This window comes from Oryctolagus cuniculus, chromosome 1 (assembly GCF_051225735.1).
Source record: "Oryctolagus cuniculus isolate XC-2025 breed Fujian yellow rabbit chromosome 1, ASM5122573v1, whole genome shotgun sequence".
Classification (NCBI taxonomy): domain Eukaryota; kingdom Metazoa; phylum Chordata; class Mammalia; order Lagomorpha; family Leporidae; genus Oryctolagus; species Oryctolagus cuniculus.
Window position 1 is genome coordinate 237,253,296 of NC_142867.1, and position 21,078 is coordinate 237,274,373.

Sequence of the window (21,078 nt, forward strand, 5' to 3'; positions counted from 1 at the left end):
ATCACCTGCCGCAGCTCGGGTCTTGGGGGGCAAGCGGACGGACGGAGCAGCTGGGCGGCTGAGCCGGAGATCCTTGGAGTAGCTGTGTCCAGAGGAGGCCCTTCTGACCCTGCCTCGGCGCCCCGCTGGCTGGCATGGGGCGGGGGCCTTCCCTGTGGGCCTGGGCACCGAGCTGGTGTGGGGATGTGGTTGGGGGCTGCCTGCCGGTGCGGACGCTGCAGCAGCGGCGTGTCCGGGACGGTCACGGCCATCCGCCGAGTTCCCGCGCGGTGCCTCTCAGGTGTGGTGTTTGCTGCGGCTCACCTGTAGACCCTGGTGTCACGGAACACGTTTGGGGCCCTGCTTCCAGGCGCACGCTGGGCGCCTCTGTTGCGGCCCGGCTGCCGTTTTCCTGGCCTCGTGCTCGGGGGTCACTGAGCGTTCCTGTGAATCCCTGTTTCTGCAGCAAAGACGGTGCTACACCAGAAGAGCAGCCGCCCCCCCGTGCCTATCTCCAACGCAACCAAGCGCAGCTTCCTGGGCAGCCCCGCCGCGGCCAGCCCGGCCGAGCAGCCGCCTGCCGCCCCGGCAGCGGAAGGCTGTCACAGGTGCCACCTGCACCCCGAGGAGTCCGAGTACCCGTGAGTCCGTCTCCTGCTTTCTCAACGAGTTCTCGGCCTCCTGCCTTCTGAGCGCGGAGGCCGCCCTTGGGAGCGTGCAGTGGGCCGCCCAGGGCAGGGTGGCACGGCCCGGCGCGGCTCCGGCGCGGGGCTCTGGTGTCCTTTACGGATAAAGCTTGTCCAGGGAAAGATGGTATTCAAGGATGAGGTGTTTCCTCTTCTCTTTTTTCCACAATATATTACAGGATTCAAAAAAGTGAGCTAAAGATTAGAAAAGCTGAGAGAACGGGTTAAGTTTGCTCTGTGACGTGGCCTGGTAGCACGGACAGAGGCCCTGTGACGTGGTAGCACGGACAGAGGCCCTGTGACGTCTGGTAGCATGGACAGAGGCCCTGTGACGTCTGGTAGAATGGACAGAGGCCCTGTGACGTGGTAGAATGGACAGAGGCCCTGTGACGTCTGGTAGAACGGACAGAGGCCCTGTGACGTGGTAGAATGGACAGAGGCCCTGTGACGTCTGGTAGCATGGACAGAGGCCCTGTGACGTCTGGTAGCACGGACAGAGGCCCTGTGACGTCTGGTAGCACGGACAGAGGCCCTGTGACGTGGTAGAATGGACAGAGGCCCTGTGACGTGGTAGAATGGACAGAGGCCCTGTGACGTGGTAGAACGGACAGAGGCCCTGTGACGTCTGGTAGAATGGACAGAGGCCCTGTGACGTGGTAGAATGGACAGAGGCCCTGTGACGTCTGGTAGCATGGACAGAGGCCCTGTGACGTCTGGTAGCATGGACAGAGGCCCTGTGACGTGGTAGAATGGACAGAGGCCCTATGATGTGGTAGAATGGACAGAGGCCCTGTGACGTCTGGTAGAATGGACAGAGGCCCTGTGACGTCTGGTAGAATGGACAGAGGCCCTGTGACGTCTGGTAGCATGGACAGAGGCCCTGTGACGTGGTAGCACGGACAGAGGCCCTGTGACGTCTGGTAGCATGGACAGAGGCCCTGTGACGTCTGGTAGCACGGACAGAGGCCCTGTGACGTCTGGTAGAATGGACAGAGGCCCTGTGACGTGGTAGAATGGACAGAGGCCCTGTGACGTCTGGTGGAATGGACAGAGGCCCTGTGACGTCTGGTAGCATGGACAGAGGCCCTGTGACGTGGTAGAATGGACAGAGGCCCTGTGACGTCTGGTAGCATGGACAGAGGCCCTGTGACGTCTGGTAGCATGGACAGTGGCCCTGTGACGTCTGGTAGCATGGACAGAGGCCCTGTGACGTCTGGTAGCATGGACAGAGGCCCTGTGACGTCTGGTAGCATGGACAGAGGCCCTGTGACGTCTGGTAGCATGGACAGAGGCCCTGTGACGTCTGGTAGCATGGACAGAGGCCCTGTGACGTCTGGTAGCATGGACAGAGGCCCTGTGACGTCTGGTAGAATGGACAGAGGCCCTGTGACGTGGTAGAATGGACAGAGGCCCTGTGACGTGGTAGAATGGACAGAGGCCCTGTGACGTCTGGTAGCATGGACAGAGGCCCTGTGACGTCTGGTAGCATGGACAGAGGCCCTGTGACGTCTGGTAGCATGGACAGAGGCCCTGTGACGTCTGGTAGAATGGACAGAGGCCCTGTGACGTCTGGTAGAATGGACAGAGGCCCTGTGACGTCTGGTAGCATGGACAGAGGCCCTGTGACGTCTGGTAGCATGGACAGAGGCCCTGTGACGTCTGGTAGAATGGACAGAGGCCCTGTGACGTCTGGTAGAATGGACAGAGGCCCTGTGACGTGGTAGAATGGACAGAGGCCCTGTGACGTCTGGTAGAATGGACAGAGGCCCTGTGACGTGGTAGAATGGACAGAGGCCCTGTGACGTCTGGTAGAATGGACAGAGGCCCTGTGACGTCTGGTAGAATGGACAGAGGCCCTGTGACGTCTGGTAGAATGGACAGAGGCCCTGTGACGTCTGGTAGAATGGACAGAGGCTTTATGACGTGGTAGAACGGACAGAGCGCTGTTGAGTGGGGGGAATCGTCACGCTTTGCCTCGTTAGCGTCCGTGCACGGTGGTCAGGGTCCGATTTGTGACCGAGTGGCAGCGCTGTTTAGGAAGCGTTTTCCATCAGGAGTCCTGGTCTGGTGCCGACCTCGAGAGCGGGGCCTGCGGTCCCGGCCTGCACGCAGCACTGCGCTCACTTGCTGGGCGCGAGTTTCTAGTGGAAAAAAAATTTTTTTAAAGATTTATTTACTTGAAAGTTAAAATTACAGAGAGAGAGGGAGAGACAGAGATCTTGCATCCGCTGGTTCACTCCCCAGATGGCTACAATGGTCAGGGCTGGACCAAGCTGAAGCCAGGAGCCAGGAGCTCCATCCGGGTCTCCCCTGTGAGTGCAGGGCCCAGGCACTGGGACGTCCTCCACTGCCTTTCCAGACCATAGCAGGGAGCTGGACCAGAAGTGGAGCAGCCGGGACTGGAACCAGCGCCTACAGGGGATGCCAGCGCACAGGTTGATTTATTTGAAAGGCAGAGTGGCAAAGGGAGGGAGAGACAGAGATCTTCTATCCACTGGTTCATTCTCCAAATGGCCACGGTGACGGGCTGGGCCAGGCCACAGCCAGGATCCCGGAACTCCACCTGGGTCTCCCGCGTGGGCGCTGGGGCCAGAGGGCTTGGGCCATCTTGCACTGCTTTCCCAGGGGCGTTAGACGGCAGCTAGATTGGAATTGGGGCAGCTGGGGCTCCTGACGTGTTGACAAGGGATGCCTGTGTCGCAAGTGGCCATTTAACCCGCTGTGCCCCGGCGCCGGCCCCTGCAACGTGGTTTTAAGTGGTCCACGAGGAGGATGGCTCCACGAGGAGTGGGGCCGTTAGCTGGGTTTTCAGCCGTGACACTGGCGACCTCACTGAGAGGCTGGGTGCGAGGAGAGGCGAAGTTGTCCAGAGACCCTGGTCCTCACGCCTGCGCGTGCTGCAGCCCTGCTGCTGGGGCGGGGGGAGGGAGCGCTGGGTGTGCGCCCAGGTGCTCGGGGCCCAGAGCACAGGCAGAGCTGGAGCGAGCGGACCCAGGCCAGGGGCAGGAGAGTGGGGCAGGGGTGGTGCGCGCGTGGGGGCCGTGCCCGCGCCCTGCTCCGTGCTGTGCCGTGCTCCGTGCTGTGCCCTGCTCCGTGCCCGCGCCCTGCTCCGTGCCCGCGCCCTGCTCCGTGCCCGCACCCTGCTCCGTGCTGTGCCCTGCTCCGTGCCCGCGCCCTGCTCCGTGCTGTGCCCTGCTCCGTGCTGTGCCCTGCTCCGTGCCCGCGCCCTGCTCCGTGCCCGCACCCTGCTCTGTGCTCTGCCCTGCTCCGTGCCGTGCCCTGCTCCGTGCCGTGCCCTGCTCCGTGCCGTGCCCTGCTCCGTGCCGTGCCCTGCTCCGTGCTGTGCCCTGCTCCGTGCCCGCGCCCTGCTCCGTGCTCTGCCCTGCTCCGTGCCCGCGCCCTGCTCTGTGCTCTGCCCTGCTCCGTGCCGTGCCCTGCTCCGTGCTGTGCCCTGCTCCGTGCTCTGCCCTGCTCCGTGCTCTGCCCTGCTCCGTGCCGTGCCCTGCTCCGTGCCGTGCCCTGCTCCGTGCCGTGCCCTGCTCCGTGCCGTGCCCTGCTCCGTGCCGTGCCCTGCTCCGTGCTGTGCCCTGCTCCGTGCCCGCGCCCTGCTCCGTGCTGTGCCCTGCTCCGTGCTGTGCCCTGCTCCGTGCTGTGCCCTGCTCCGTGCTGTGCCCTGCTCCGTGCTGTGCCCTGCTCCGTGCCCGCGCCCTGCTCCGTGCTGTGCCCTGCTCCGTGCCGTGCCCTGCTCCGTGCCGTGCCCTGCTCCGTGCTGTGCCCTGCTCCGTGCTGTGCCCTGCTCCGTGCTGTGCCCTGCTCCGTGCTCTGCCCTGCTCCGTGCCGTGCCCTGCTCCGTGCCCGCGCCCTGCTCCGTGCTGTGCCCTGCTCCGTGCTGTGCCCTGCTCCGTGCTGTGCCCTGCTCCGTGCTGTGCCCTGCTCCGTGCCCGCGCCCTGCTCCGTGCTGTGCCCTGCTCCGTGCCGTGCCCTGCTCCGTGCCGTGCCCTGCTCCGTGCTGTGCCCTGCTCCGTGCTGTGCCCTGCTCTGTGCTCTGCCCTGCTCCGTGCCGTGCCCTGCTCCGTGCTGTGCCCTGCTCTGTGCTCTGCCCTGCTCCGTGCTCTGCCCTGCTCCGTGCTGTGCCCTGCTCCGTGCCGTGCCCTGCTCCGTGCCGTGCCCTGCTCCGTGCTGTGCCCTGCTCCGTGCCCGCGCCCTGCTCCGTGCTGTGCCCTGCTCCGTGCCGTGCCCTGCTCCGTGCCCGCGCCCTGCTCCGTGCTGTGCCCTGCTCCGTGCTGTGCCCTGCTCCGTGCTGTGCCCTGCTCCGTGCCGTGCCCTGCTCCGTGCCCGCGCCCTGCTCCGTGCTGTGCCCTGCTCCGTGCTGTGCCCTGCTCCGTGCTGTGCCCTGCTCCGTGCCGTGCCCTGCTCCGTGCCGTGCCCTGCTCCGTGCCCGCGCCCTGCTCCGTGCTGTGCCCTGCTCCGTGCTGTGCCCTGCTCCGTGCTGTGCCCTGCTCCGTGCTGTGCCCTGCTCCGTGCCGTGCCCTGCTCCGTGCTGTGCCCTGCTCCGTGCTGTGCCCTGCTCCGTGCCCGCGCCCTGCTCCGTGCTGTGCCCTGCTCCGTGCCCGCGCCCTGCTCCGTGCTGTGCCCTGCTCCGTGCTGTGCCCTGCTCCGTGCCGTGCCCTGCTCCGTGCTGTGCCCTGCTCCGTGGCCGCGCCCTGCTCCGTGCTGTGCCCTGCTCTGTGCCCTGCTCTGTGATGCACCCCCTTTTCCTGAACCTCAGTGCAGGAAGTAGGCGGGGCGATGACGTCAGTGCACTGTGGGTGCTGCCGTCGCGTCCTCCACGAGGGAGCATTTTTGTGCCTGGCAGCAAGTGGGGTTCCCGGTCTGGCCACTCCTCCATGTCTTCAGCTTTGTGGGTATTTTAACCATTAGTGCAACAGACAGCCTAGTTAGAGCTCGCGTCTGCTGGGTCGCTCTCCAAGACCCGCAGAGGCCCCGCTGCGTCCTGGTCTCCCACGTGGCAGTGACACGGCCGTGTCCACAGGAAGCTGTGTGTGTGTTTGAAAATTGTGCTTTTCAAGTGGTCACTTTCTCTCTTTACTCTTTCTCCTCTCAAGAGGTGATCTCAGGGCCGGCGCCGCGGCTCACTAGGCTAATCCTCCGCCTAGCGGCGCCGGCACACCGGGTTCTAGTCCCGGTTGGGGCGCCGGATTCTGTCCCGGTTGCCCCTCTTCCAGGCCAGCCCTCTGCTGTGGCCAGGGAGTGCAGTGGAGGATGGCCCAGGTGCTTGGCCCTGCACCCCATGGGAGACCAGGAGAAGCACCTGGCTCCTGCCATCGCATCAGCACGGTGCGCCGGCCGCAGCGCGCCGGCTGCGGTGGCCATTGGAGGGTGAACCAACGGCAAAGGAAGACCTTTCTCTCTGTCTCTCTCTCTCACTGTCCACTCTGCCTGTCAAAAAAAAAAAAAAAAAAAAAAAGGTGATCTCAGCTACGCGCTCAGCGCTGGCTGTCGGAGCCGAGCGGCGGTGCAGCCTGGGGCCGGAAGCCCGCACGGCTCTGTTGGCGGGGTCTCCCCGGCCCTGCTTCACAGCAGTTTCCCCGAGAATCTGTCCCGCGCGGCGTCGTGAGCGTGCGGAGGGCTCTGGGAGTCTGATAACCTGGTGACACTTCTCTGCCCTGTTTCCATCTAGCGGGAGAGGAGCCTCGGCCTTCAGCCCGTCCCATCCTTTGCTGCCACTGAGACAGAAACAGCAAAAGCCGGTGCAGGGCGAGGACCCCTCTGGTGAGGAGCTGCTTCCGCTGCCTCCCTCTGTCCGTCTCCGCTCGCCGGCCTCGGCCGTATTCGCGTGGCTCAGAGGCCGCAGCAGAGTCACGTCGCGTCTGTGATGTGGCCTAGAGTCTGTCTCAAAGAGGGGAGGTCCTTGCGGCCTGATGGCACGTGTGTGCCCGCAGGGCGCCGTGGCGTCTGGGCGAGCACTCGGCGACCGATGCTCACTGCGCTCACGTGGCGTAGTCCACGGCCATCTGCCCGCCGTGCTCACACGTGAGCCCGCCGCGGCGCCCTGGGTGCTGCCCCGCTGCCCTCGCGTCGCTGGCGCCGTCCCGGATCGGGTCCTGGAAAGTGGTTGTCGGAGGAGGTGCGAGAGCAGCCGCTGAGCCTGAGCCCTCTCCCTGCTCCCGCCAACTGCAGGTCAGCGGCATCGCTCCAACTCCCTCACCCGCGTGGATGGTCAGCCACGAGGCGCGGCGACGGCGTGGCCGGAAAGGAAGACCAGGTGGGTCGTGGTCTGTCGCCGCCGGGGACGCCGGGGCCCAGGGAGACCCCAGGGCAGCTTTGAGGCCAGAGTTGTCTTCAGCCGTGCTGGGAGCTTCGCTGCCGTGTCCCACGCGTGGTCTCGCCAGCGGGGTGGGATGTCCAGAGGCTCCTGCCGTGTGCTGCCAGGCACCAGGGCCTCCTGGTGCCAGCCCTGGCGACGTGGGCCGCAGGCCGTCTTGTTTCCGAAGCTATATTTCTCATGCCATGAACTTAGCACTGTAATTTTTAAAGAGGCTTTGGAATCTTTTTTTTTTTTTTTTTTGCCTGAAAGGCAGAGCGACAGAGAGAGATGGAGACCCTCCATCCACTCGTTCACCCGAGTGCCTCCGACAGCCGGGGCTGGACCAGGCCTGAGTCAGGAGCTGGACGCTGCATCCGGGTCTCCCACATGGGAGGCAGGGGCCGCAGTACTTGAGCGTCTCCTGCTTTCTCGCAGGGCGTGCGTCCGCAGGACACTGGGCAGGAAGCAGAGGCAGGACCGACACCTGCAGGCAGTCCCGTGCAGGCGTCCCAAGCAGTGGCCTAAACGGTCGTGCCGCAGTGCCAGCCCACAGCTGTCACTGGGGTCTGAGCTTTACTATGGCAGACAGATTGCTGACATGAGCGGGTCTTCTCCGGGGTCCCCAGAACTCTGTAAGGTGCAGGCCCTGGAGAATTCAAAGTGCGTCCGTCGTCCCTGCCCCGAGGTGGGGGTGAAGCTCCGGCATGTGCGATGCCTGTCCCGCTCTCACTGGCTGGTGCCCGTGTCACTCAGCCCGTGCTGAGTCGTGTGCACATGCTGTCCCCTCGTGTTCCAGGCCCGTGTCCCAGCCAACACCTGCTGTCCATCATGCTGCCAGTTGTGACGTGGACCCCGGCTCCGGCGACAGCATCAGCCTGGCCCGCTCCATCAGCAAAGACAGTCTGGCCTCCAGCGTCGTTCATCTGACCCCCCAGCACCGGCCTCAGCCCGCGGCTGCCGAGACCAGCGGCAGGAGCCTCTTGACCAACGTCAGTATTGAGGACGAGGAGGAGGAGCTTGCGGCCATCATCGGGTCCGACGTGGCTGCCCGCCGTGAGGACCCCGCAGGCCCCAGGGCCTCACCCCGGGCCCCGGGCCCGCTGGCCACTGCCCGGCCTCCCCAGTGGCAGGCAGACGGCCTGGACAGTAAGCCCGACAGCTTTTTCTTGGAGCCCTTGATGCCGGCGGTGCTCAAGCCGGCGAAGGAGAAGCAGGTCGTCAGCAAGGAGGACGAGCTGGGGGAGGGGCGGCCGAGGAGCAGCACGGCCAAGAGGCCCAGCGACGGCCACCAGCCTCTGGGGCGAAGGAGGCTGGCCGGCGGCCATGGTGCCCACGACCTGAACAGGACCTTCACCCCGATCCCGTGTCCCGAGTCTCCCACGAGCGTCGCGCCCGCAGAGGCCGGGCCGCCGCCGCCGGGTGCTGCAGGAGAGGCTTGTGGCGGGCCCCCGGCTGTCGGCGGACTTGACCTGTCGCCGCAGGGCCAGTCTGCCGACGGCTTCTTCCTTCATGTGGGCGCCGGGGGCAGGATGTACATTGCTTCCAGGAGCCCCAGCCCCCGGGATTCCGAGCCGTGGGCTTTCCTGGGGCAGGGGTCCGACTCCGACGGCCTGGACGTGGAGGAAGTGGAGCACGTGCTCATGGGCGAGGAGTCGCCGGTGCTCGTGGCGCGGTACGACGGCGAGGAGGAGTCGGCCAAGCTGCAGGAGGACATGCAGCTGAAGGAGCACGAGGACAAGGATGACGCCAGCGGCCGCTCCAGCCCGTGTCTGAGCACGGCCTCGCGGCTCAGCAGCGTGTCCGCGGCCAGCGGCGGCGTCACGATGACCAGCTTCGCCGAGCGCAAGCTGCAGAGGCTCAACAGCTGCGAGACCAAGTCCAGCACCAGCAGCTCCCAGAAGACCACGCCGGACGGGTCGGAGAGCTGCCCGGCCCCGCTGACGACCTGGAGGCAGAAGCGGGAGCAGAGCCCCGGCCGGCGCGGCAGAGACGCCGGCAGCCTGCTGGCCTCGGAGCTGGCGCAGCTGCGCATGCAGCTGGAGGAGAAGCGCAGGGCCATCGAGGCCCAGAAGAAGCGGGTGGAGGCCTCGTCGGCGAGGCAGCGCCTGCGGCTGGGCAAGGCCGCCTTCCTGCACGTGGTGCGGAAGGGCAAGGCCGAGGGCGCCCCCCAGCTGCCCAGGCCGGAGCCCTCCCAGCACGGCGGGGAGGACCTGGACGCCGGCGTGCCCGGCGCGGAAGAGCAGAGGGAGGCTCTCCTGGGCGAGTCCGCGGCCCTGGACGTGGCGGGCCTGGCCCTGGTGCAGCACAGAGCCAGGGGCCCTGCCGCGCTGCACGACGCCGAGAAGACGAAGGCGCTGTCGGCCGCGCTCCTGGAGGACGGCCTGGGCGAGGCGGCCGACGCGGAGTGCGAGCTGTCCATCGAGAAGCTGAACGCGAGCATCAGCACGCTGCAGCAGGCCATCCTGAGGATCTCCCAGCAGCAGGAGCAGCTGCTGCTCCAGTCCCCGGCCGCGCCCGCGCCCGCGCCCGCCCCAAGGCACAGTGCCCAGGACCAGAGGGCCAGGGCCCCCGTCCCCCTCGGCGAGCCGCTGTCTCCTCCCGGGACGGCCGGTCACCGCAAACCGCCGCGCCTCGGCCAGGGTCGGAGTTCGCGGGCAGGGAGGCCCGCCGAGCTGAAGGTGCCGAAGGACCGGCCGCAGGGCTCCTCCCGGAGTAAGACCCCGACCCCCAGCGCCGAGACCCTGCCGCACCTGCGCGCCCTGCCCCCGAGCAGCCACGCACGGACGCCCTCCGACCCGGACGCTGCCGCGGAGCCCGGGGGCGAGCCGCACGAGGAGAGCCCGTGTGACGGCTACAGGCTCTACCACGAGAGCAAGCAGCGCGCGCTGGCCGTGCCCGCAGCCCCAGACCCCAACATCCTGGCGGAGCAGATGGGCCTGCAGGACGGCCTGGGCGCGGGCGTGCGCGAGGCGGGGCCCAGCCCCCAGGACGGCTCAGGGAAGGTGGCCGCGCCCGCGGAGGAGCCCCTGAGGAGCAAGGCCAGCCTCATCGAGGTGGACCTCGCAGACCTGAGGGCCCCCGGAGAGGACGGAGAGGGGGGCGGCCACGACCGTGGCCCGGAGCTCCCGGGGGACGCCGACCAGAAGCCCGGGGTCGGCTTCTTCTTCAAGGTAGGCGAGTGCCCCTCGGGGGTCCCTGAGGTTTGCGTGCCACGTCGTGTCGCCCATCACAGGCGTTTTTCTCTTGGGGCCACTCACCCGCCGTGGACGTCACTGTCGCCTGTAGGCAGGTGGCGGGGCCTGGCCTGGGCAGGCGCGGGCCATCCACGGCAGGTTCGTCTCCCTCCGCCCATGTCCTTTCCGGTGCCTTCTGTCGAGGCCTCTCCTCCTGCCGGGACGGGCGCGGTGACAGACACTGGCCGGCCGCGCTGGCCCTGTTCGGTGTTTGGAAACACGTCAGCGTCCAGCTTGCGTGCTCGCCCCTGTCTTAGAAACATATGAGCAGACGCCCGGGGGAGCCGCAGGGGCTGCCCCACCGCGGGGCCTGGCCAGCGGCCCAATGGCTCCTCCAGTTCCGCTTCAGAGGGCTTGGAGTTGTGCTGTGCCCGCGTTGGAGCCGAGAAGCGGCGGGTGGGGCGGGCTGTGCGCCGAGGCCGCCGGCTGCCCGCGGTGTCTGCTCGCAGGATGAACAGAAGGCGGAGGACGAGCTGGCCAAGAGGCGGGCGGCCTTCCTCCTGAAGCAGCAGCGCAAGGCCGAGGAGGCCCGGGCGCGCAAGCAGCAGCTGGAGGCCGAGGTGGAGCTCAAGAGAGACGAGGCCCGGTAGGCTGCCCCCGGCGCGGGCGCGGGCGCGGGGCTGGCGGGCCAGCGCGGTGCTCCCCGGCAGCCTGTCCCTCCCGGGCCAGCGCGGTGCTCCCCGGGGCCATGTCTCTGAGGGGCTCGTGTTGCAGTGCTGCGGCGGCCCGCCCGCCAACGCCCCCTCTCTCCCCGTTGTGATAGCGAGGCCTCCGCTCTGCTGCCCGGGCAGCGAGGAGCCTGGTCGCGGTGCTCCCCGGCGAGCTGTTAACCCAGAGCTGGCTCGGCGCCTGCCCTGTAGCCCCGTGGCCCCTCCTGGCAGCGGCTGGCGCAGTCGCAGGGCCACCGAGCAGGCCCAGGGAGCGGCAGGTGCAGGGCCGCGCGGGCCTGGGCCGTGACCCGCGTCTCCTCAGGCGCAAAGCGGAGGAGGACCGGGTGCGGAAGGAGGAGGAGAAGGCACGGCGGGAGCTCATCAAGCAGGAGTACCTGCGCAGGAAGCAGCAGCAGATCCTGGAGGAGCAGGGGCTGGCCAAGCCGAAGTCAAAGCCAAAAAAGCCACGGCCGAAGTCCGTCCACCGGGAGGAGTCGTGCAGTGACTCGGGGACCAAGTGCTCCTCCACCCGTGAGCAGCTGCGGGGCGCGGCTCACCGTCGGGCTCCAGCTCTGGGAGGGGGCGGAGGCCGCGGTTGTCCCCATTTTACAGATGAGAGGGTTGAGGCCAGCTCTGGTGTTTTGAGATGGGGTGGTCTCCCCAGGGCAGGGTGGGGGCGGCTGCCCCGCCGGCTCTCCCGTGCGGGCTGGGGGACGTGGCCCAGCCTCTCACAGCCGCCTCTCTCTCTCCGTCTCTGGCAGCCGACAACTTGAGCCGGACTCAGTCTGGCTCCAGCCTGTCCTTGGCGTCCGCGGCGACCACGGAGCCCGAGAGCGTCCACTCAGGGGGCACTCCCTCTCAGCGGTAAGGGGCTGTGTGGCAGGTGCTTCTGTCGCGTCGCCTTGACGCCGTCTTAGGTTCGTGGAGTGGCGGATGCCGTCAGGAGTCCCGAGCCCTGCTAGGTGGCCAGTTGTCTGCTTTGTCGCTCGTCCCACGAGTGTGTCTCCGAGGGCGGGTTGGACACGGCTGATCTGTGCCCTCCGCACGTTCCCAGTACCACCCTGGCGGCTGTGTCTCCCCAGGTCAGCATCCAGGCTGGGCCGAGCGCTGGGTGGAGCCGGTGCCTCTGTCTGTGTGTGGACTGCCCCTCAGAGTGGGCCTCCCATAGTCAGACGGACGTTTGTGCTTCTGGCTGGTGCAGCCCACAGGGAGGGGTCTTTTCCAGGTCGGTGGGTGTGCACCCACAATCCCTTGCGATTGGAAAGTCGTTTCCACGGAGATGCAGGGAGCGCGGTGGCCGCCATGGCCCCTTTGTCCACGTTTGGAGCTGCTGCCGAGCCCCCTGCTCCTCTGCCCGCCGTGTGTCCCTCCACGCGTGCCTGCCCCTGAGGCCACCGTGGGCTGGTTCCCTGCCTCTTGTGTCTCCGGGGCCACGCGGCGGTGCCTCTGAGGGGCTCGGGCCCTCTTGGAGTCTTGGCCCAGCATTCAGGTCCCTGGCTGGGCCTGAGCCCTGACCGCGGTGCCCAGCCTCCTGGCCCTGGCATCTGCTGTGCCTGGTGGGGACTTAGCTGCAGGAACCGCCCAGGGGTGCAGCCGGGGCCCTTGCACCCAGGGACCTCACCCCTACTCAGGTGCGGCCAGGCAGCCCGAAGCCAGCGGCACCACGGCCCTCTGGGTGCCTGCCCCTGCCCGCACTGCTGTGTGCACGCAACACTTGCTGGCTTCTTGTATTACCCAGAGCAGGCGTACACACAGACACAGGTGTACACACACAGACACAGGTGTACACACACATAGACACAGGTGTACACACACATAGACACAGGTACACACACACACAGACACACAGGTGTATACACAGACACAGGTGTGTACACACACATAGACACACATGTACACACACACAGGTGTACACACACATAGACACACAGGTGTACACACACACATAGACACAGGTGTACACACACACATAGACACAGGTGTACACACACACACAGGTGTACACACACACACAGACACACAGGTGTACACACACACATAGACACACAGGTGTACACACACACATAGACACACAGGTGTACACACACACAGACACAGGTGTACACACACACAGGTGTATACACAGACACAGGTGTGTACACACACATAGACACATGTACACACACACAGGTGTACACACACACATAGACACAGGTGTATACACAGACACAGGTGTACACACACACATAGACACAGGTGTACACAGACACACAGGTGTACACACACACACACAGGTGTATACACACACATAGACACACAGGTACACACACACACAGACACACAGGTACACACACACACACAGACACACAGGTGTACACACACACACACACAGGTACACACACACACAGACACACAGGTGTACACACACACACGCCCCGCCAGGCCGTTCCGGAAAGCCCTGCCCTGGTGCTGCCCACCTGCTGTGGGCGGGGGGAAGCAGCTGGGTGAGTGCGGCCCGCGGCCAGGCCCTGCTCACCTCCGCCCTGTTCTGCCGCAGGGTGGAGTCGATGGAAGCCCTGCCCATCCTGAGCCGCAACCCGAGCAGGAGCACCGACCGGGACTGGGAGACGGCTTCGGCGGCGTCCTCCCTGGCCTCGGTGGCGGAGTACACAGGTGAGGGCGCGTGCCCCCCAGGGCGGCCTGTACTGCTGTTCCTCACTTTGATGAGATACAAGGTCTCGTCCGTGCCGCTGAGCGCGGTGGACGGCGGCTGGGGAGGGTGGTGTCCTGTGGCTGAGGAAGCCCCGCCTCCCCTTCCCTGCCATGGGCGCAGGTGCCCAGGGTGCGGGGAGTTCTGACGCTTGGGCTGTTGGGCCCTGGAGAGCATCCCCGGGGCTCGGTTATGGCTGCAGTTTGTACAGAGGCGGGACACGTCCCGGCCTGCTCCCCAGGGGCCTGCAGTAGCCGGGGGCCGGGCGCTCAGTGCAGGTCTCCCAGGTGCACGGCAGGGCCCAGCCGCTCAGGCCGCCTCGCTAGGAAGCCGGGGTCAGCAGCGGGAGCCGGGAGCCCCGGCGTGGGCCGCAGCCGTCTTCGCTGCCAGCCACGCCCCCCGCCCCAGAGCGGCCACGCCCCTGCCCCAGAGCGGCCACGCCCCCGCCCCAGAGTGGCCACGCCCCCGCCCCAGAGCGGCCACGCCCCCGCCCCAGAGTGGCCACTGTGCGCCGCGGCCGCCGGGCAGGACGGGGTGCAGCGTCAGTCACTCACCTTGTGTTTGGTTTCCTAAGTTTCGTTTGGATTTTTTGGGGTAGATGGGAAGCGGCTCTTCTCGTTTTCAAAAACTCGTTTGTACCCGTGATCGCCCTCGTTGCTCGGGTCTGTGAAACGCCGCGGGTTTCTGTCTGTCTGTCTGTGTGTGCGCGCGCGCCTGGAGCGCGGCGAGTGCCAGCCCGCTGTGTCCTCAGGTCCCAGGCTGTTCAAGGAGCCCAGCAGCAAGTCCAACAAGCCGATCATCCACAACGCCGTGTGCCACTGCTGCCTGGCCGGGAAGGTGAACGAGCCGCACAAGGACTCGGTGCTGCAGGCCAGTCCCCCTCTTGCTTCCTGCTTTGAGAAATGTGTGTCTTAGTTGAAGGAGTGGCCGAGGGCAAGCGCCCCTGCTGATCTGCTCCCCGATGGCCGTGACAGCCGGGCTGAGCCGGGCGCAGGCCGAGCGCTTGGGCCCCAGCAGGCAGCTGCACGGAGGCGGAGCAGCCGGGACTGCCTGGTCCTGCCGCGTGGCTGCTGCCGCACACCCGCGACGTCACGGCAGCGCAGGCACAGAGCCCCCGGGGAGCGGCGCCGGGCAGGAGGGCGGGACCCAGACCAGCCGAGCGCGGGGACTGCAGTGATGGCAGAGGGCGGGCCTTGGGTCCCGACAGCTGGGACCCTCCGGGGGTCACTCGAGTGAGTTGGCTGCTGAGAGCAGTTTGACCACAGGTGGGGGGCCGTGTCGTGAGGAGGGCGGGGTGGCGGGGAGGTGGACATGGGCACTTGGGGGGGACCCTGGGCTCAGGGTGGGGAAGTGGCTGGTGGTCTCAGGGCATTCCACGAGGGGCTGGGTTGGGTTTGCCGACTGCTGCCTCTGAGCGTGCAGCTGCCAGCGAGTCCGGTGGTGGCCCTGCAGGTGGAGCGTGGGACGGGGTAGCGTGTGCAGGGGGAGGGGAGGCCTTGGCGTGCCCCCAACAGCGGGGGCGGAGGAGAGGGGACACCCAGGACACACCCACGGCCAGCCCGTCCATAGCGGGTGTCCACGCCTGGGCCCCACCAGTGTCAGACGCCGAGGGCGGCCTCGGCACAGCCTGTCGGCACACAGGCGGGTAGGTCTGGCTCATCCCAATCGGGTCCAGGTCTGTGTTCAGAAAACGGTGCGTGCCCAGTGGACTGTTCACGGGGGCCTTGGCGAGAAATGGGCGTCTGAGCAGAGACTAGGAGGAGGGCAAGGCGGGAGCGTTCTAGGTCGGCGGGGGGAGACCCCTGGCCTGGGCGAATGCCTGCGAGGCTGGGGCCCCGGCCAGCACAGCGGCAGCTTGTGAGCGGAACTACTGGCGGTGTAGACGGGGCCGCGGGCTCTCCTGCTGCGGCACGGTGGGGATGCGTCTTGTGCAGGGGCGTGGGGGCGGGGAGGCGTCTCCCTGCGGGGGTGTGTGGGGGCGGGGATGCGTCTTGTGCAGGGGCGTGTGGGGGCGGGGATGCGTCTTGTGCAGGGGCGTGTGGGGGCGGGGATGCGTCTTGTGCAGGGGCGTGTGGGGGCAGGATGCATCTTATGCAGGGGCGTGTGGGGGCGGGATGCATCTCCCTGCAGGGGCGTGTGGGGGCGGGGAGCCGTCTCCCTGCAGGGGCGTGTGGGGGCGGGGAGCTGTCTCCCTGCAGGGGCGTGTGGGGCGGGGAGGCATCTCCCTGCAGGGGTGTGTGGGGGCGGGGAGCCGTCTCCCTGCAGGGGCGTGTGGGGTGAGGATGCATCTTATGCAGGGGCGTGTGGGGGCGGGGAGGCGTCTCCCTGCAGGGGCGTGTCTGGAGGCCGCCCAGGCCGGGCGCTGCAGCCCCACCGCGTCCGGGCGTCTGGGTCGTTACCCGGGCGAGGCTGCAGCAGCCTTGGCCCCTCAGAAATCCTGCCTCACCGCCACGCGGGCCGAGCCCTGGTGTGAGCGGCTGAAGTGGCAGCTGGAACCACGGCCACTCCGGAGCCCGTGCGCTCGTCCCTCGCCAGCCGGGCCTGTGGAAGCCCTGGCTGGTTCTTTCTCTGGCTCCTGTTAGCGCCTCCTGACAGGCAGATGGCGCGGTGGCTTCAGGGGCCCTGGGACCCCTGGACCACGACAGACTGCGCTGGGCGTCGGCTCGAGGAGCCGGGGAAGACCCGTGTCCAGCGTCCGGACGGCTGGACCGCGTCCCTGGTCTCGGGGTCTTGCTGTGCTGACAGGATTCCCAGACCGTTGGGAGGGCTCCTTCCAGGTGCACGGTGGCCGTGCAGACTCCAAGCCGCGGCCATCCCCCCACCGGATCCGGGCTCCCCCCTCCCCAGAACGCCGTGCCGCGAGCTGTCGCCCCCATCCTCCCGCCTGTGTCCACGGCCTCGCCTCTGCTGGCGCGTGCTGTGAGGGGCGTCGCCGCCCGCCGAGCGTCCTTCTGGAGGCCGGGTACCACCCGGGGGTGCTGGGTGCCGGGTGCCGGGTGCTGGGTGCTGGGTGCCGGCTGTAGGCGCTCAAGCTGCTCCTGCTTCTCAGGTTGATCCTTTCCGGTTTTTGCGTGGCAGGTGCGGTCCTCGCACGCGGCCTCAGGGTGGAGCCAGCTGACCTCTGACCTCTGTGCTCCGAGCCCCCCATCCCCCTGGTTCTTTCTCTTTTTAAGGTTTATTTTTTGTTTGAAAGGCAGAGTTACAGAGAGGGACACACACACACCCCTCCCTTCTGGCTGCTGGCTCACTCCCCAGGTGGCCGCAGCGGCTGGGCCTGGACTCTGCAGGTCTCCCAGCTCTTGGGCCTCCAGCAGCCGGGACCGGAACCGCCGTCCGGACAGGATGGCCGCGCCACCCTGCGTGCACCTGCTGACTGCCGGGGACGGCGGGCGTTGGTGGTCGGGCACGGGTTGCCGTTTGCCGGGAGTGGGCAGGGTTGCTGGCGTCAGTGCTGACGGGGGTGTGGCCATCTGTCTCCTGCCAGCGGGAGAGCGCGCCACACCTCGTCCCCGGCGACTGCAGCCACCAGGACGAGGGGGCTCGCGGTCAGCGTTCACCCTGGGAGCACGCCCCTGGCTTCGCTGGGCCTGTCGGAGCTCAGTGCCTGCGTCACCTGTGCAGAAAGGCTGCCCTGCCGTGAGCGGGCCCGGCTGCCCTGCCGTGAGCGGGCCCGGCTGCCCTCCCGTGCGCGGGCCCGGCTGCCCTCCCCTGAGCGGGCCCGGCTGCCCTGCCGTGAGTGGGCCCGGCTGCCCTCCCGTGCGCGGGGCCTGACTCTAAACTGCTGCTCACCCCTCCCCGTGCAGGAGCTGGAGAAGTGTGACGCCAACCACTACATCATCCTGTTCCGTGACGCCGGCTGCCAGTTCCGGGCCCTGTACTGCTACTACCCCGACTCCGAGGAGATCCACAAGCTCACGGGCACGGGGCCCCGGAGCATCACCAGGAAGATGATCGACAAGCTGTACAAGTACAGCTCAGACCGGAAGCAGTTCAACTTGATCCCGGCCAAGACCATGTCGGTCAGCGTGGACGCCCTCACCATCCACAACCACCTGTGGCAGCCCAAGCGGCCTGCGGCGCCCAAGAAGGCGCAGAACCGCAAATGACCCGCGCGGCCGGGCGGGGCGACCTGCCGCCGCCGGCCTGCTACGACGCGTGCAGAACCAGACCTGTCCCGGGCGGCTTCTGGCTGGCGAGAGGAACGCCGGCCGCACTCCCGCGGGGGCCCAGGCGGCGCGGGGGCGGCCCGGCCGTGCTCTGGGGGCTCGCGGGGCTGGCGGGCGGGGGGCGAGCGCAGAGTGTGGTCCCTCGAGCCGTGTGGCTCCCTACTTGAAGCCCTGCTCCGTGGCCCCTCGCCGCCCCCTGCACGCAGCCTGACGCCCTCGGCAGCGGACGGCCCGCCCTCCGCTCAGGTGTCAGGTCGTGGGGGTTGTCTCCGTGTAGGAAGCTGTAAGATATTTATTGACCGTGTCTACTGCCAACGTTTGTACCCAGTTCCAAGGTTCTGAACTATTCTTGTTTCTTGCTGCTCAGAGAAAGTTTACTGAAACTCCGTTCACTCCAGGCACTGAGTTCTGCAGTCTGGCTCCTGCAGGCAGGGCGGGCCGCCTCGCAGCGCACGGCGCTGGGGGCTTGTGCTCCTGAGCAGACAGGCCCCGTGAGGGAGGAGACGCTCGCTGCGCCCGCCCGGCTCAGCTCCGGTGGGCGGCGCTCTGCTGCCGTCGGGAACCCAGGGCAGCGCTGTCCACGCGGGGCCCGGCGCCGTGGCCGCCCGCCCGGGAGGCTGCAGCTGCTGTGTCTCGCCCAGGCTCCCTGGGGAGTGCCACTGGAACCGTCCTGAGCCCTGCAGGACGCCGGACACGAGGGTGACCGCCGCACCTGGACGCTGGGCGTGGGAGCGACCGGGCCTCCGGCTCGCCGGGTGCCGCGCGGCCTCCCATGACCGCGCCGTCCCTGTGTGTGCTGACCCCTCACTGTTGGCCCTTATGCGACCGTATTTATTTTAAGAAAGCACTACAGTGTAATAAAGGAATGAGCTAACGCCTCCTGTGTGCGGTGTGTGCGGTGCCCCGGCTCCTGGCGTCCGCGGAGCGCGGCCCGGTGGAGCTCACCGCTTCCGGCACGTGCCCCCCGAGCGGCCGCGTAAGCCCTGGGTCTTCCTGGTGGCGTGAGTGCGGAATGTCGCGAGGACTGCAGGCCAGCAGCCCGTGCCCCGGCCCCGGTGTCTTCAGTGCCCTGGCTGGCGTTGCGTGGGCTGGCGGAAGCGCCACGGAACGCCCTCTCTGACTTGCCACCAAAGGCCCCGCGCTTCATTTCCGTGGCGGTTGGAGGCCTTCCCGGCTCGGCCGTGGCGCAGTCAGCGTCCGGGCTGAAGATGCCGAGTCGGGGCGCCCTGCGTCGGACCTGACGGTGGTGGCGAGCCGGTGTCGGGTGAGCGCGGAGGATCCCGGCCCGCGGGGGAGCTCACGGCCATGGAGCCCGAGTGAGCCCGCGTGTTACACACGTGCAGATGGACACACCCTGTTGGACCTGGGACCGGGGCTGCCGCGAGCCCCGTGGGCGCGTGGGGCGCTCTGCAGGTTACGTCCATTCCTTGGAGCTGCCGCTGCGTGGGGGGCGACCGGAGCGGGGGTCCTGACCTTGAGAACCACACCCGGCGTCTTCAAAGCCAGCTCGTCCCGAGGCCACTCGTGCGGGGGGCGTGGGCGGCTGTGCGTGGCCGCGGTCGGCCGGGCGCCCACGGGTCCGGCCACGAGTCCGTCCTTCCAGTTCACCGGGAAGCCTTCTCCAGCGTCTGGGTGGGTGTGTTCTTTACATCCTTGTAATGACCTTCACCTAGTTGGAGGACAGAGGTCTTCCATCTTCCTGTTGGCTCCCCAAATACCAGCAGCGGCCAGGGCTGGGCCCGGCTGAAGCCAGGAGCCGGGAGACCTGAGTCTGAGGCCCACGAGGGTGTTAGGGCCCCCCGTGGTGCCCGTCCGCGGGAGGCTGGAGTGGGGAGCGGGACCTCCCACTGCACTGGGCGCCCCCGGAGGTCTGGGGCTCTGGCAGCGGCTCCTTCAGTCTCCCCTGGTGTGGCAGGGGAGCCCCGGCTCCCTGAGTGTCTCCCCGAGGGGTCGAGACCCGGGGAAGGGAATTGGTGCTGGGCCGGGCGCCTCCCGAGAGCGTGGGCACGGGCCGCGGGGCCCCGCGCGGCCGGGAGGGTGGTTGGTTCAGTGCCAGTGCCACACCGAATGGGCGTGGAATCCAGGCTGTCGCAGGCACCCGGGGAGTGAGCCGGCAGATGGGAGAAGCAAACAGCCAGCGGCCGGCGGTCTGAACTTGCAGCCGGGCCAGGCCGAGCGATCGGCGCGTGGTTGGCGTGGCTTGCGGTGACGCCGTGCTTCCCACCCTCTGGCCGCTTGCCCCGGAAGCCACGCTCTTGAGCTGGGAGCCCTGGGCCACCTGAGCCTGTCGGAGCGCGTGGCACGGAGCCTCTCTGCACCCGCCCTGAGTGTGGCCGCTGCCGGCCCTGCTGCTGGTGTCCACAGGACAGGCGGCAGCAAACGCCCTCGTGGCGCCTGGCTCGGCCCCGGGGGGCTGAGGCGGGCTCTGCTGGGATGGGCAGAACTGACAGGTAGAGGGGCCTGGGGACCGGGCGGCGACAGTGTCTCCGTGACGCCTGCCCTGGCTCCTACACCTGACCGTTCCCGGTACCCCCAAGTCAGGTGCGAGGGGCCGGCCCGAAGCCGCTGGAACGTGTGTGGCGGGGTGATATGGGGGAAGCCGTGTCCCACGGAGGGGGGATCTGCTGAGCACGCGTGTCCTGGGCGTGTCCAGGCCCAGCCCTGGCTCAGGGCCCAGCCCGGTGCTCCTGCCCTTGTCTGGCGCCTCCTGTCTGGCGTGGTGGTGTCGGGGCCCAGGTGCCGGGTGGGCGTCACTGGTCCTGCAACTTCTTGGCCGGTTTTAATTTTTTTTTTTTAATTTTTTGACAGAGTGGACAGTGAGAGAGAGAGAGACAGAGAGAAAGGTCTTCCTTTGCCGTTGGTTCACCCTCCAATGGCTGCTGCAGCCGGCGCACCGTGCTGATCCGAAGCCAGGAGCCAGGTGCTTCTCTTGGTCTCCCATGGGGTGCAGGGCCCAAGCACCTGGGCCATCCTCCACTGCACTCCCGGGCCACATCAGAGAGCTGGCCTGGAAGAGGGGCAACCGGGACAGAATCCGGCGCCCCGACCGGGACTAGAACCCAGTGTGCCGGTGCCGCAAGGCGGAGGATTAGCCTAGTGAGCCGCGGCGCCTCCTTCTCGGCCAGTTTTAATTGAGCTGCTTTAATTGGGCCGTTCTCTCGACTGATAGAAGTTCTCCGTGCAGGACTCCCGTGGGAGGTGACTGTCACGCCGGTCGGAGCTCACCCACGACCTCTGTTGCGTCCGTGGCCTCTCGGCCCTGTGTGCAGCTCCGGTCTCCCTGCGGGGTTCCGGGGCCGGGGCTGGGGCGCAGCTCCGGGAGGTGCTACCCGCCCGCGGACGCCGGCCCTGCGCCTGGGCTCATTTTC

The 21,078-nt window shown here is 67.4% G+C and overlaps 1 protein-coding gene across 3 annotated transcripts in view; it reads left to right on the plus strand.

Annotated features, from left to right (window-relative positions):
* The window catches only part of CAMSAP1 (calmodulin regulated spectrin associated protein 1), a 56,241-nt gene extending 37,657 nt beyond the window's left edge, over window positions 1-18,584 (plus strand). For all 3 annotated transcript variants that reach the window (XM_070059231.2, XM_070059223.2, XM_070059218.2), the window contains 10 exons: window positions 446-620; window positions 6,346-6,437; window positions 6,846-6,930; window positions 7,769-10,142; window positions 10,655-10,791; window positions 11,178-11,386; window positions 11,617-11,719; window positions 13,392-13,507; window positions 14,296-14,414; window positions 17,348-18,584. In XM_070059231.2, the coding sequence (XP_069915332.2) occupies window positions 446-620; window positions 6,346-6,437; window positions 6,846-6,930; window positions 7,769-10,142; window positions 10,655-10,791; window positions 11,178-11,386; window positions 11,617-11,719; window positions 13,392-13,507; window positions 14,296-14,414; window positions 17,348-17,650 (3,713 nt within the window). In that variant the 3' untranslated portion in view covers window positions 17,651-18,584. The remainder of the gene's footprint in view (window positions 1-445; window positions 621-6,345; window positions 6,438-6,845; window positions 6,931-7,768; window positions 10,143-10,654; window positions 10,792-11,177; window positions 11,387-11,616; window positions 11,720-13,391; window positions 13,508-14,295; window positions 14,415-17,347) is intronic.
* Window positions 18,585-21,078: the final 2,494 nt, after the last annotated feature.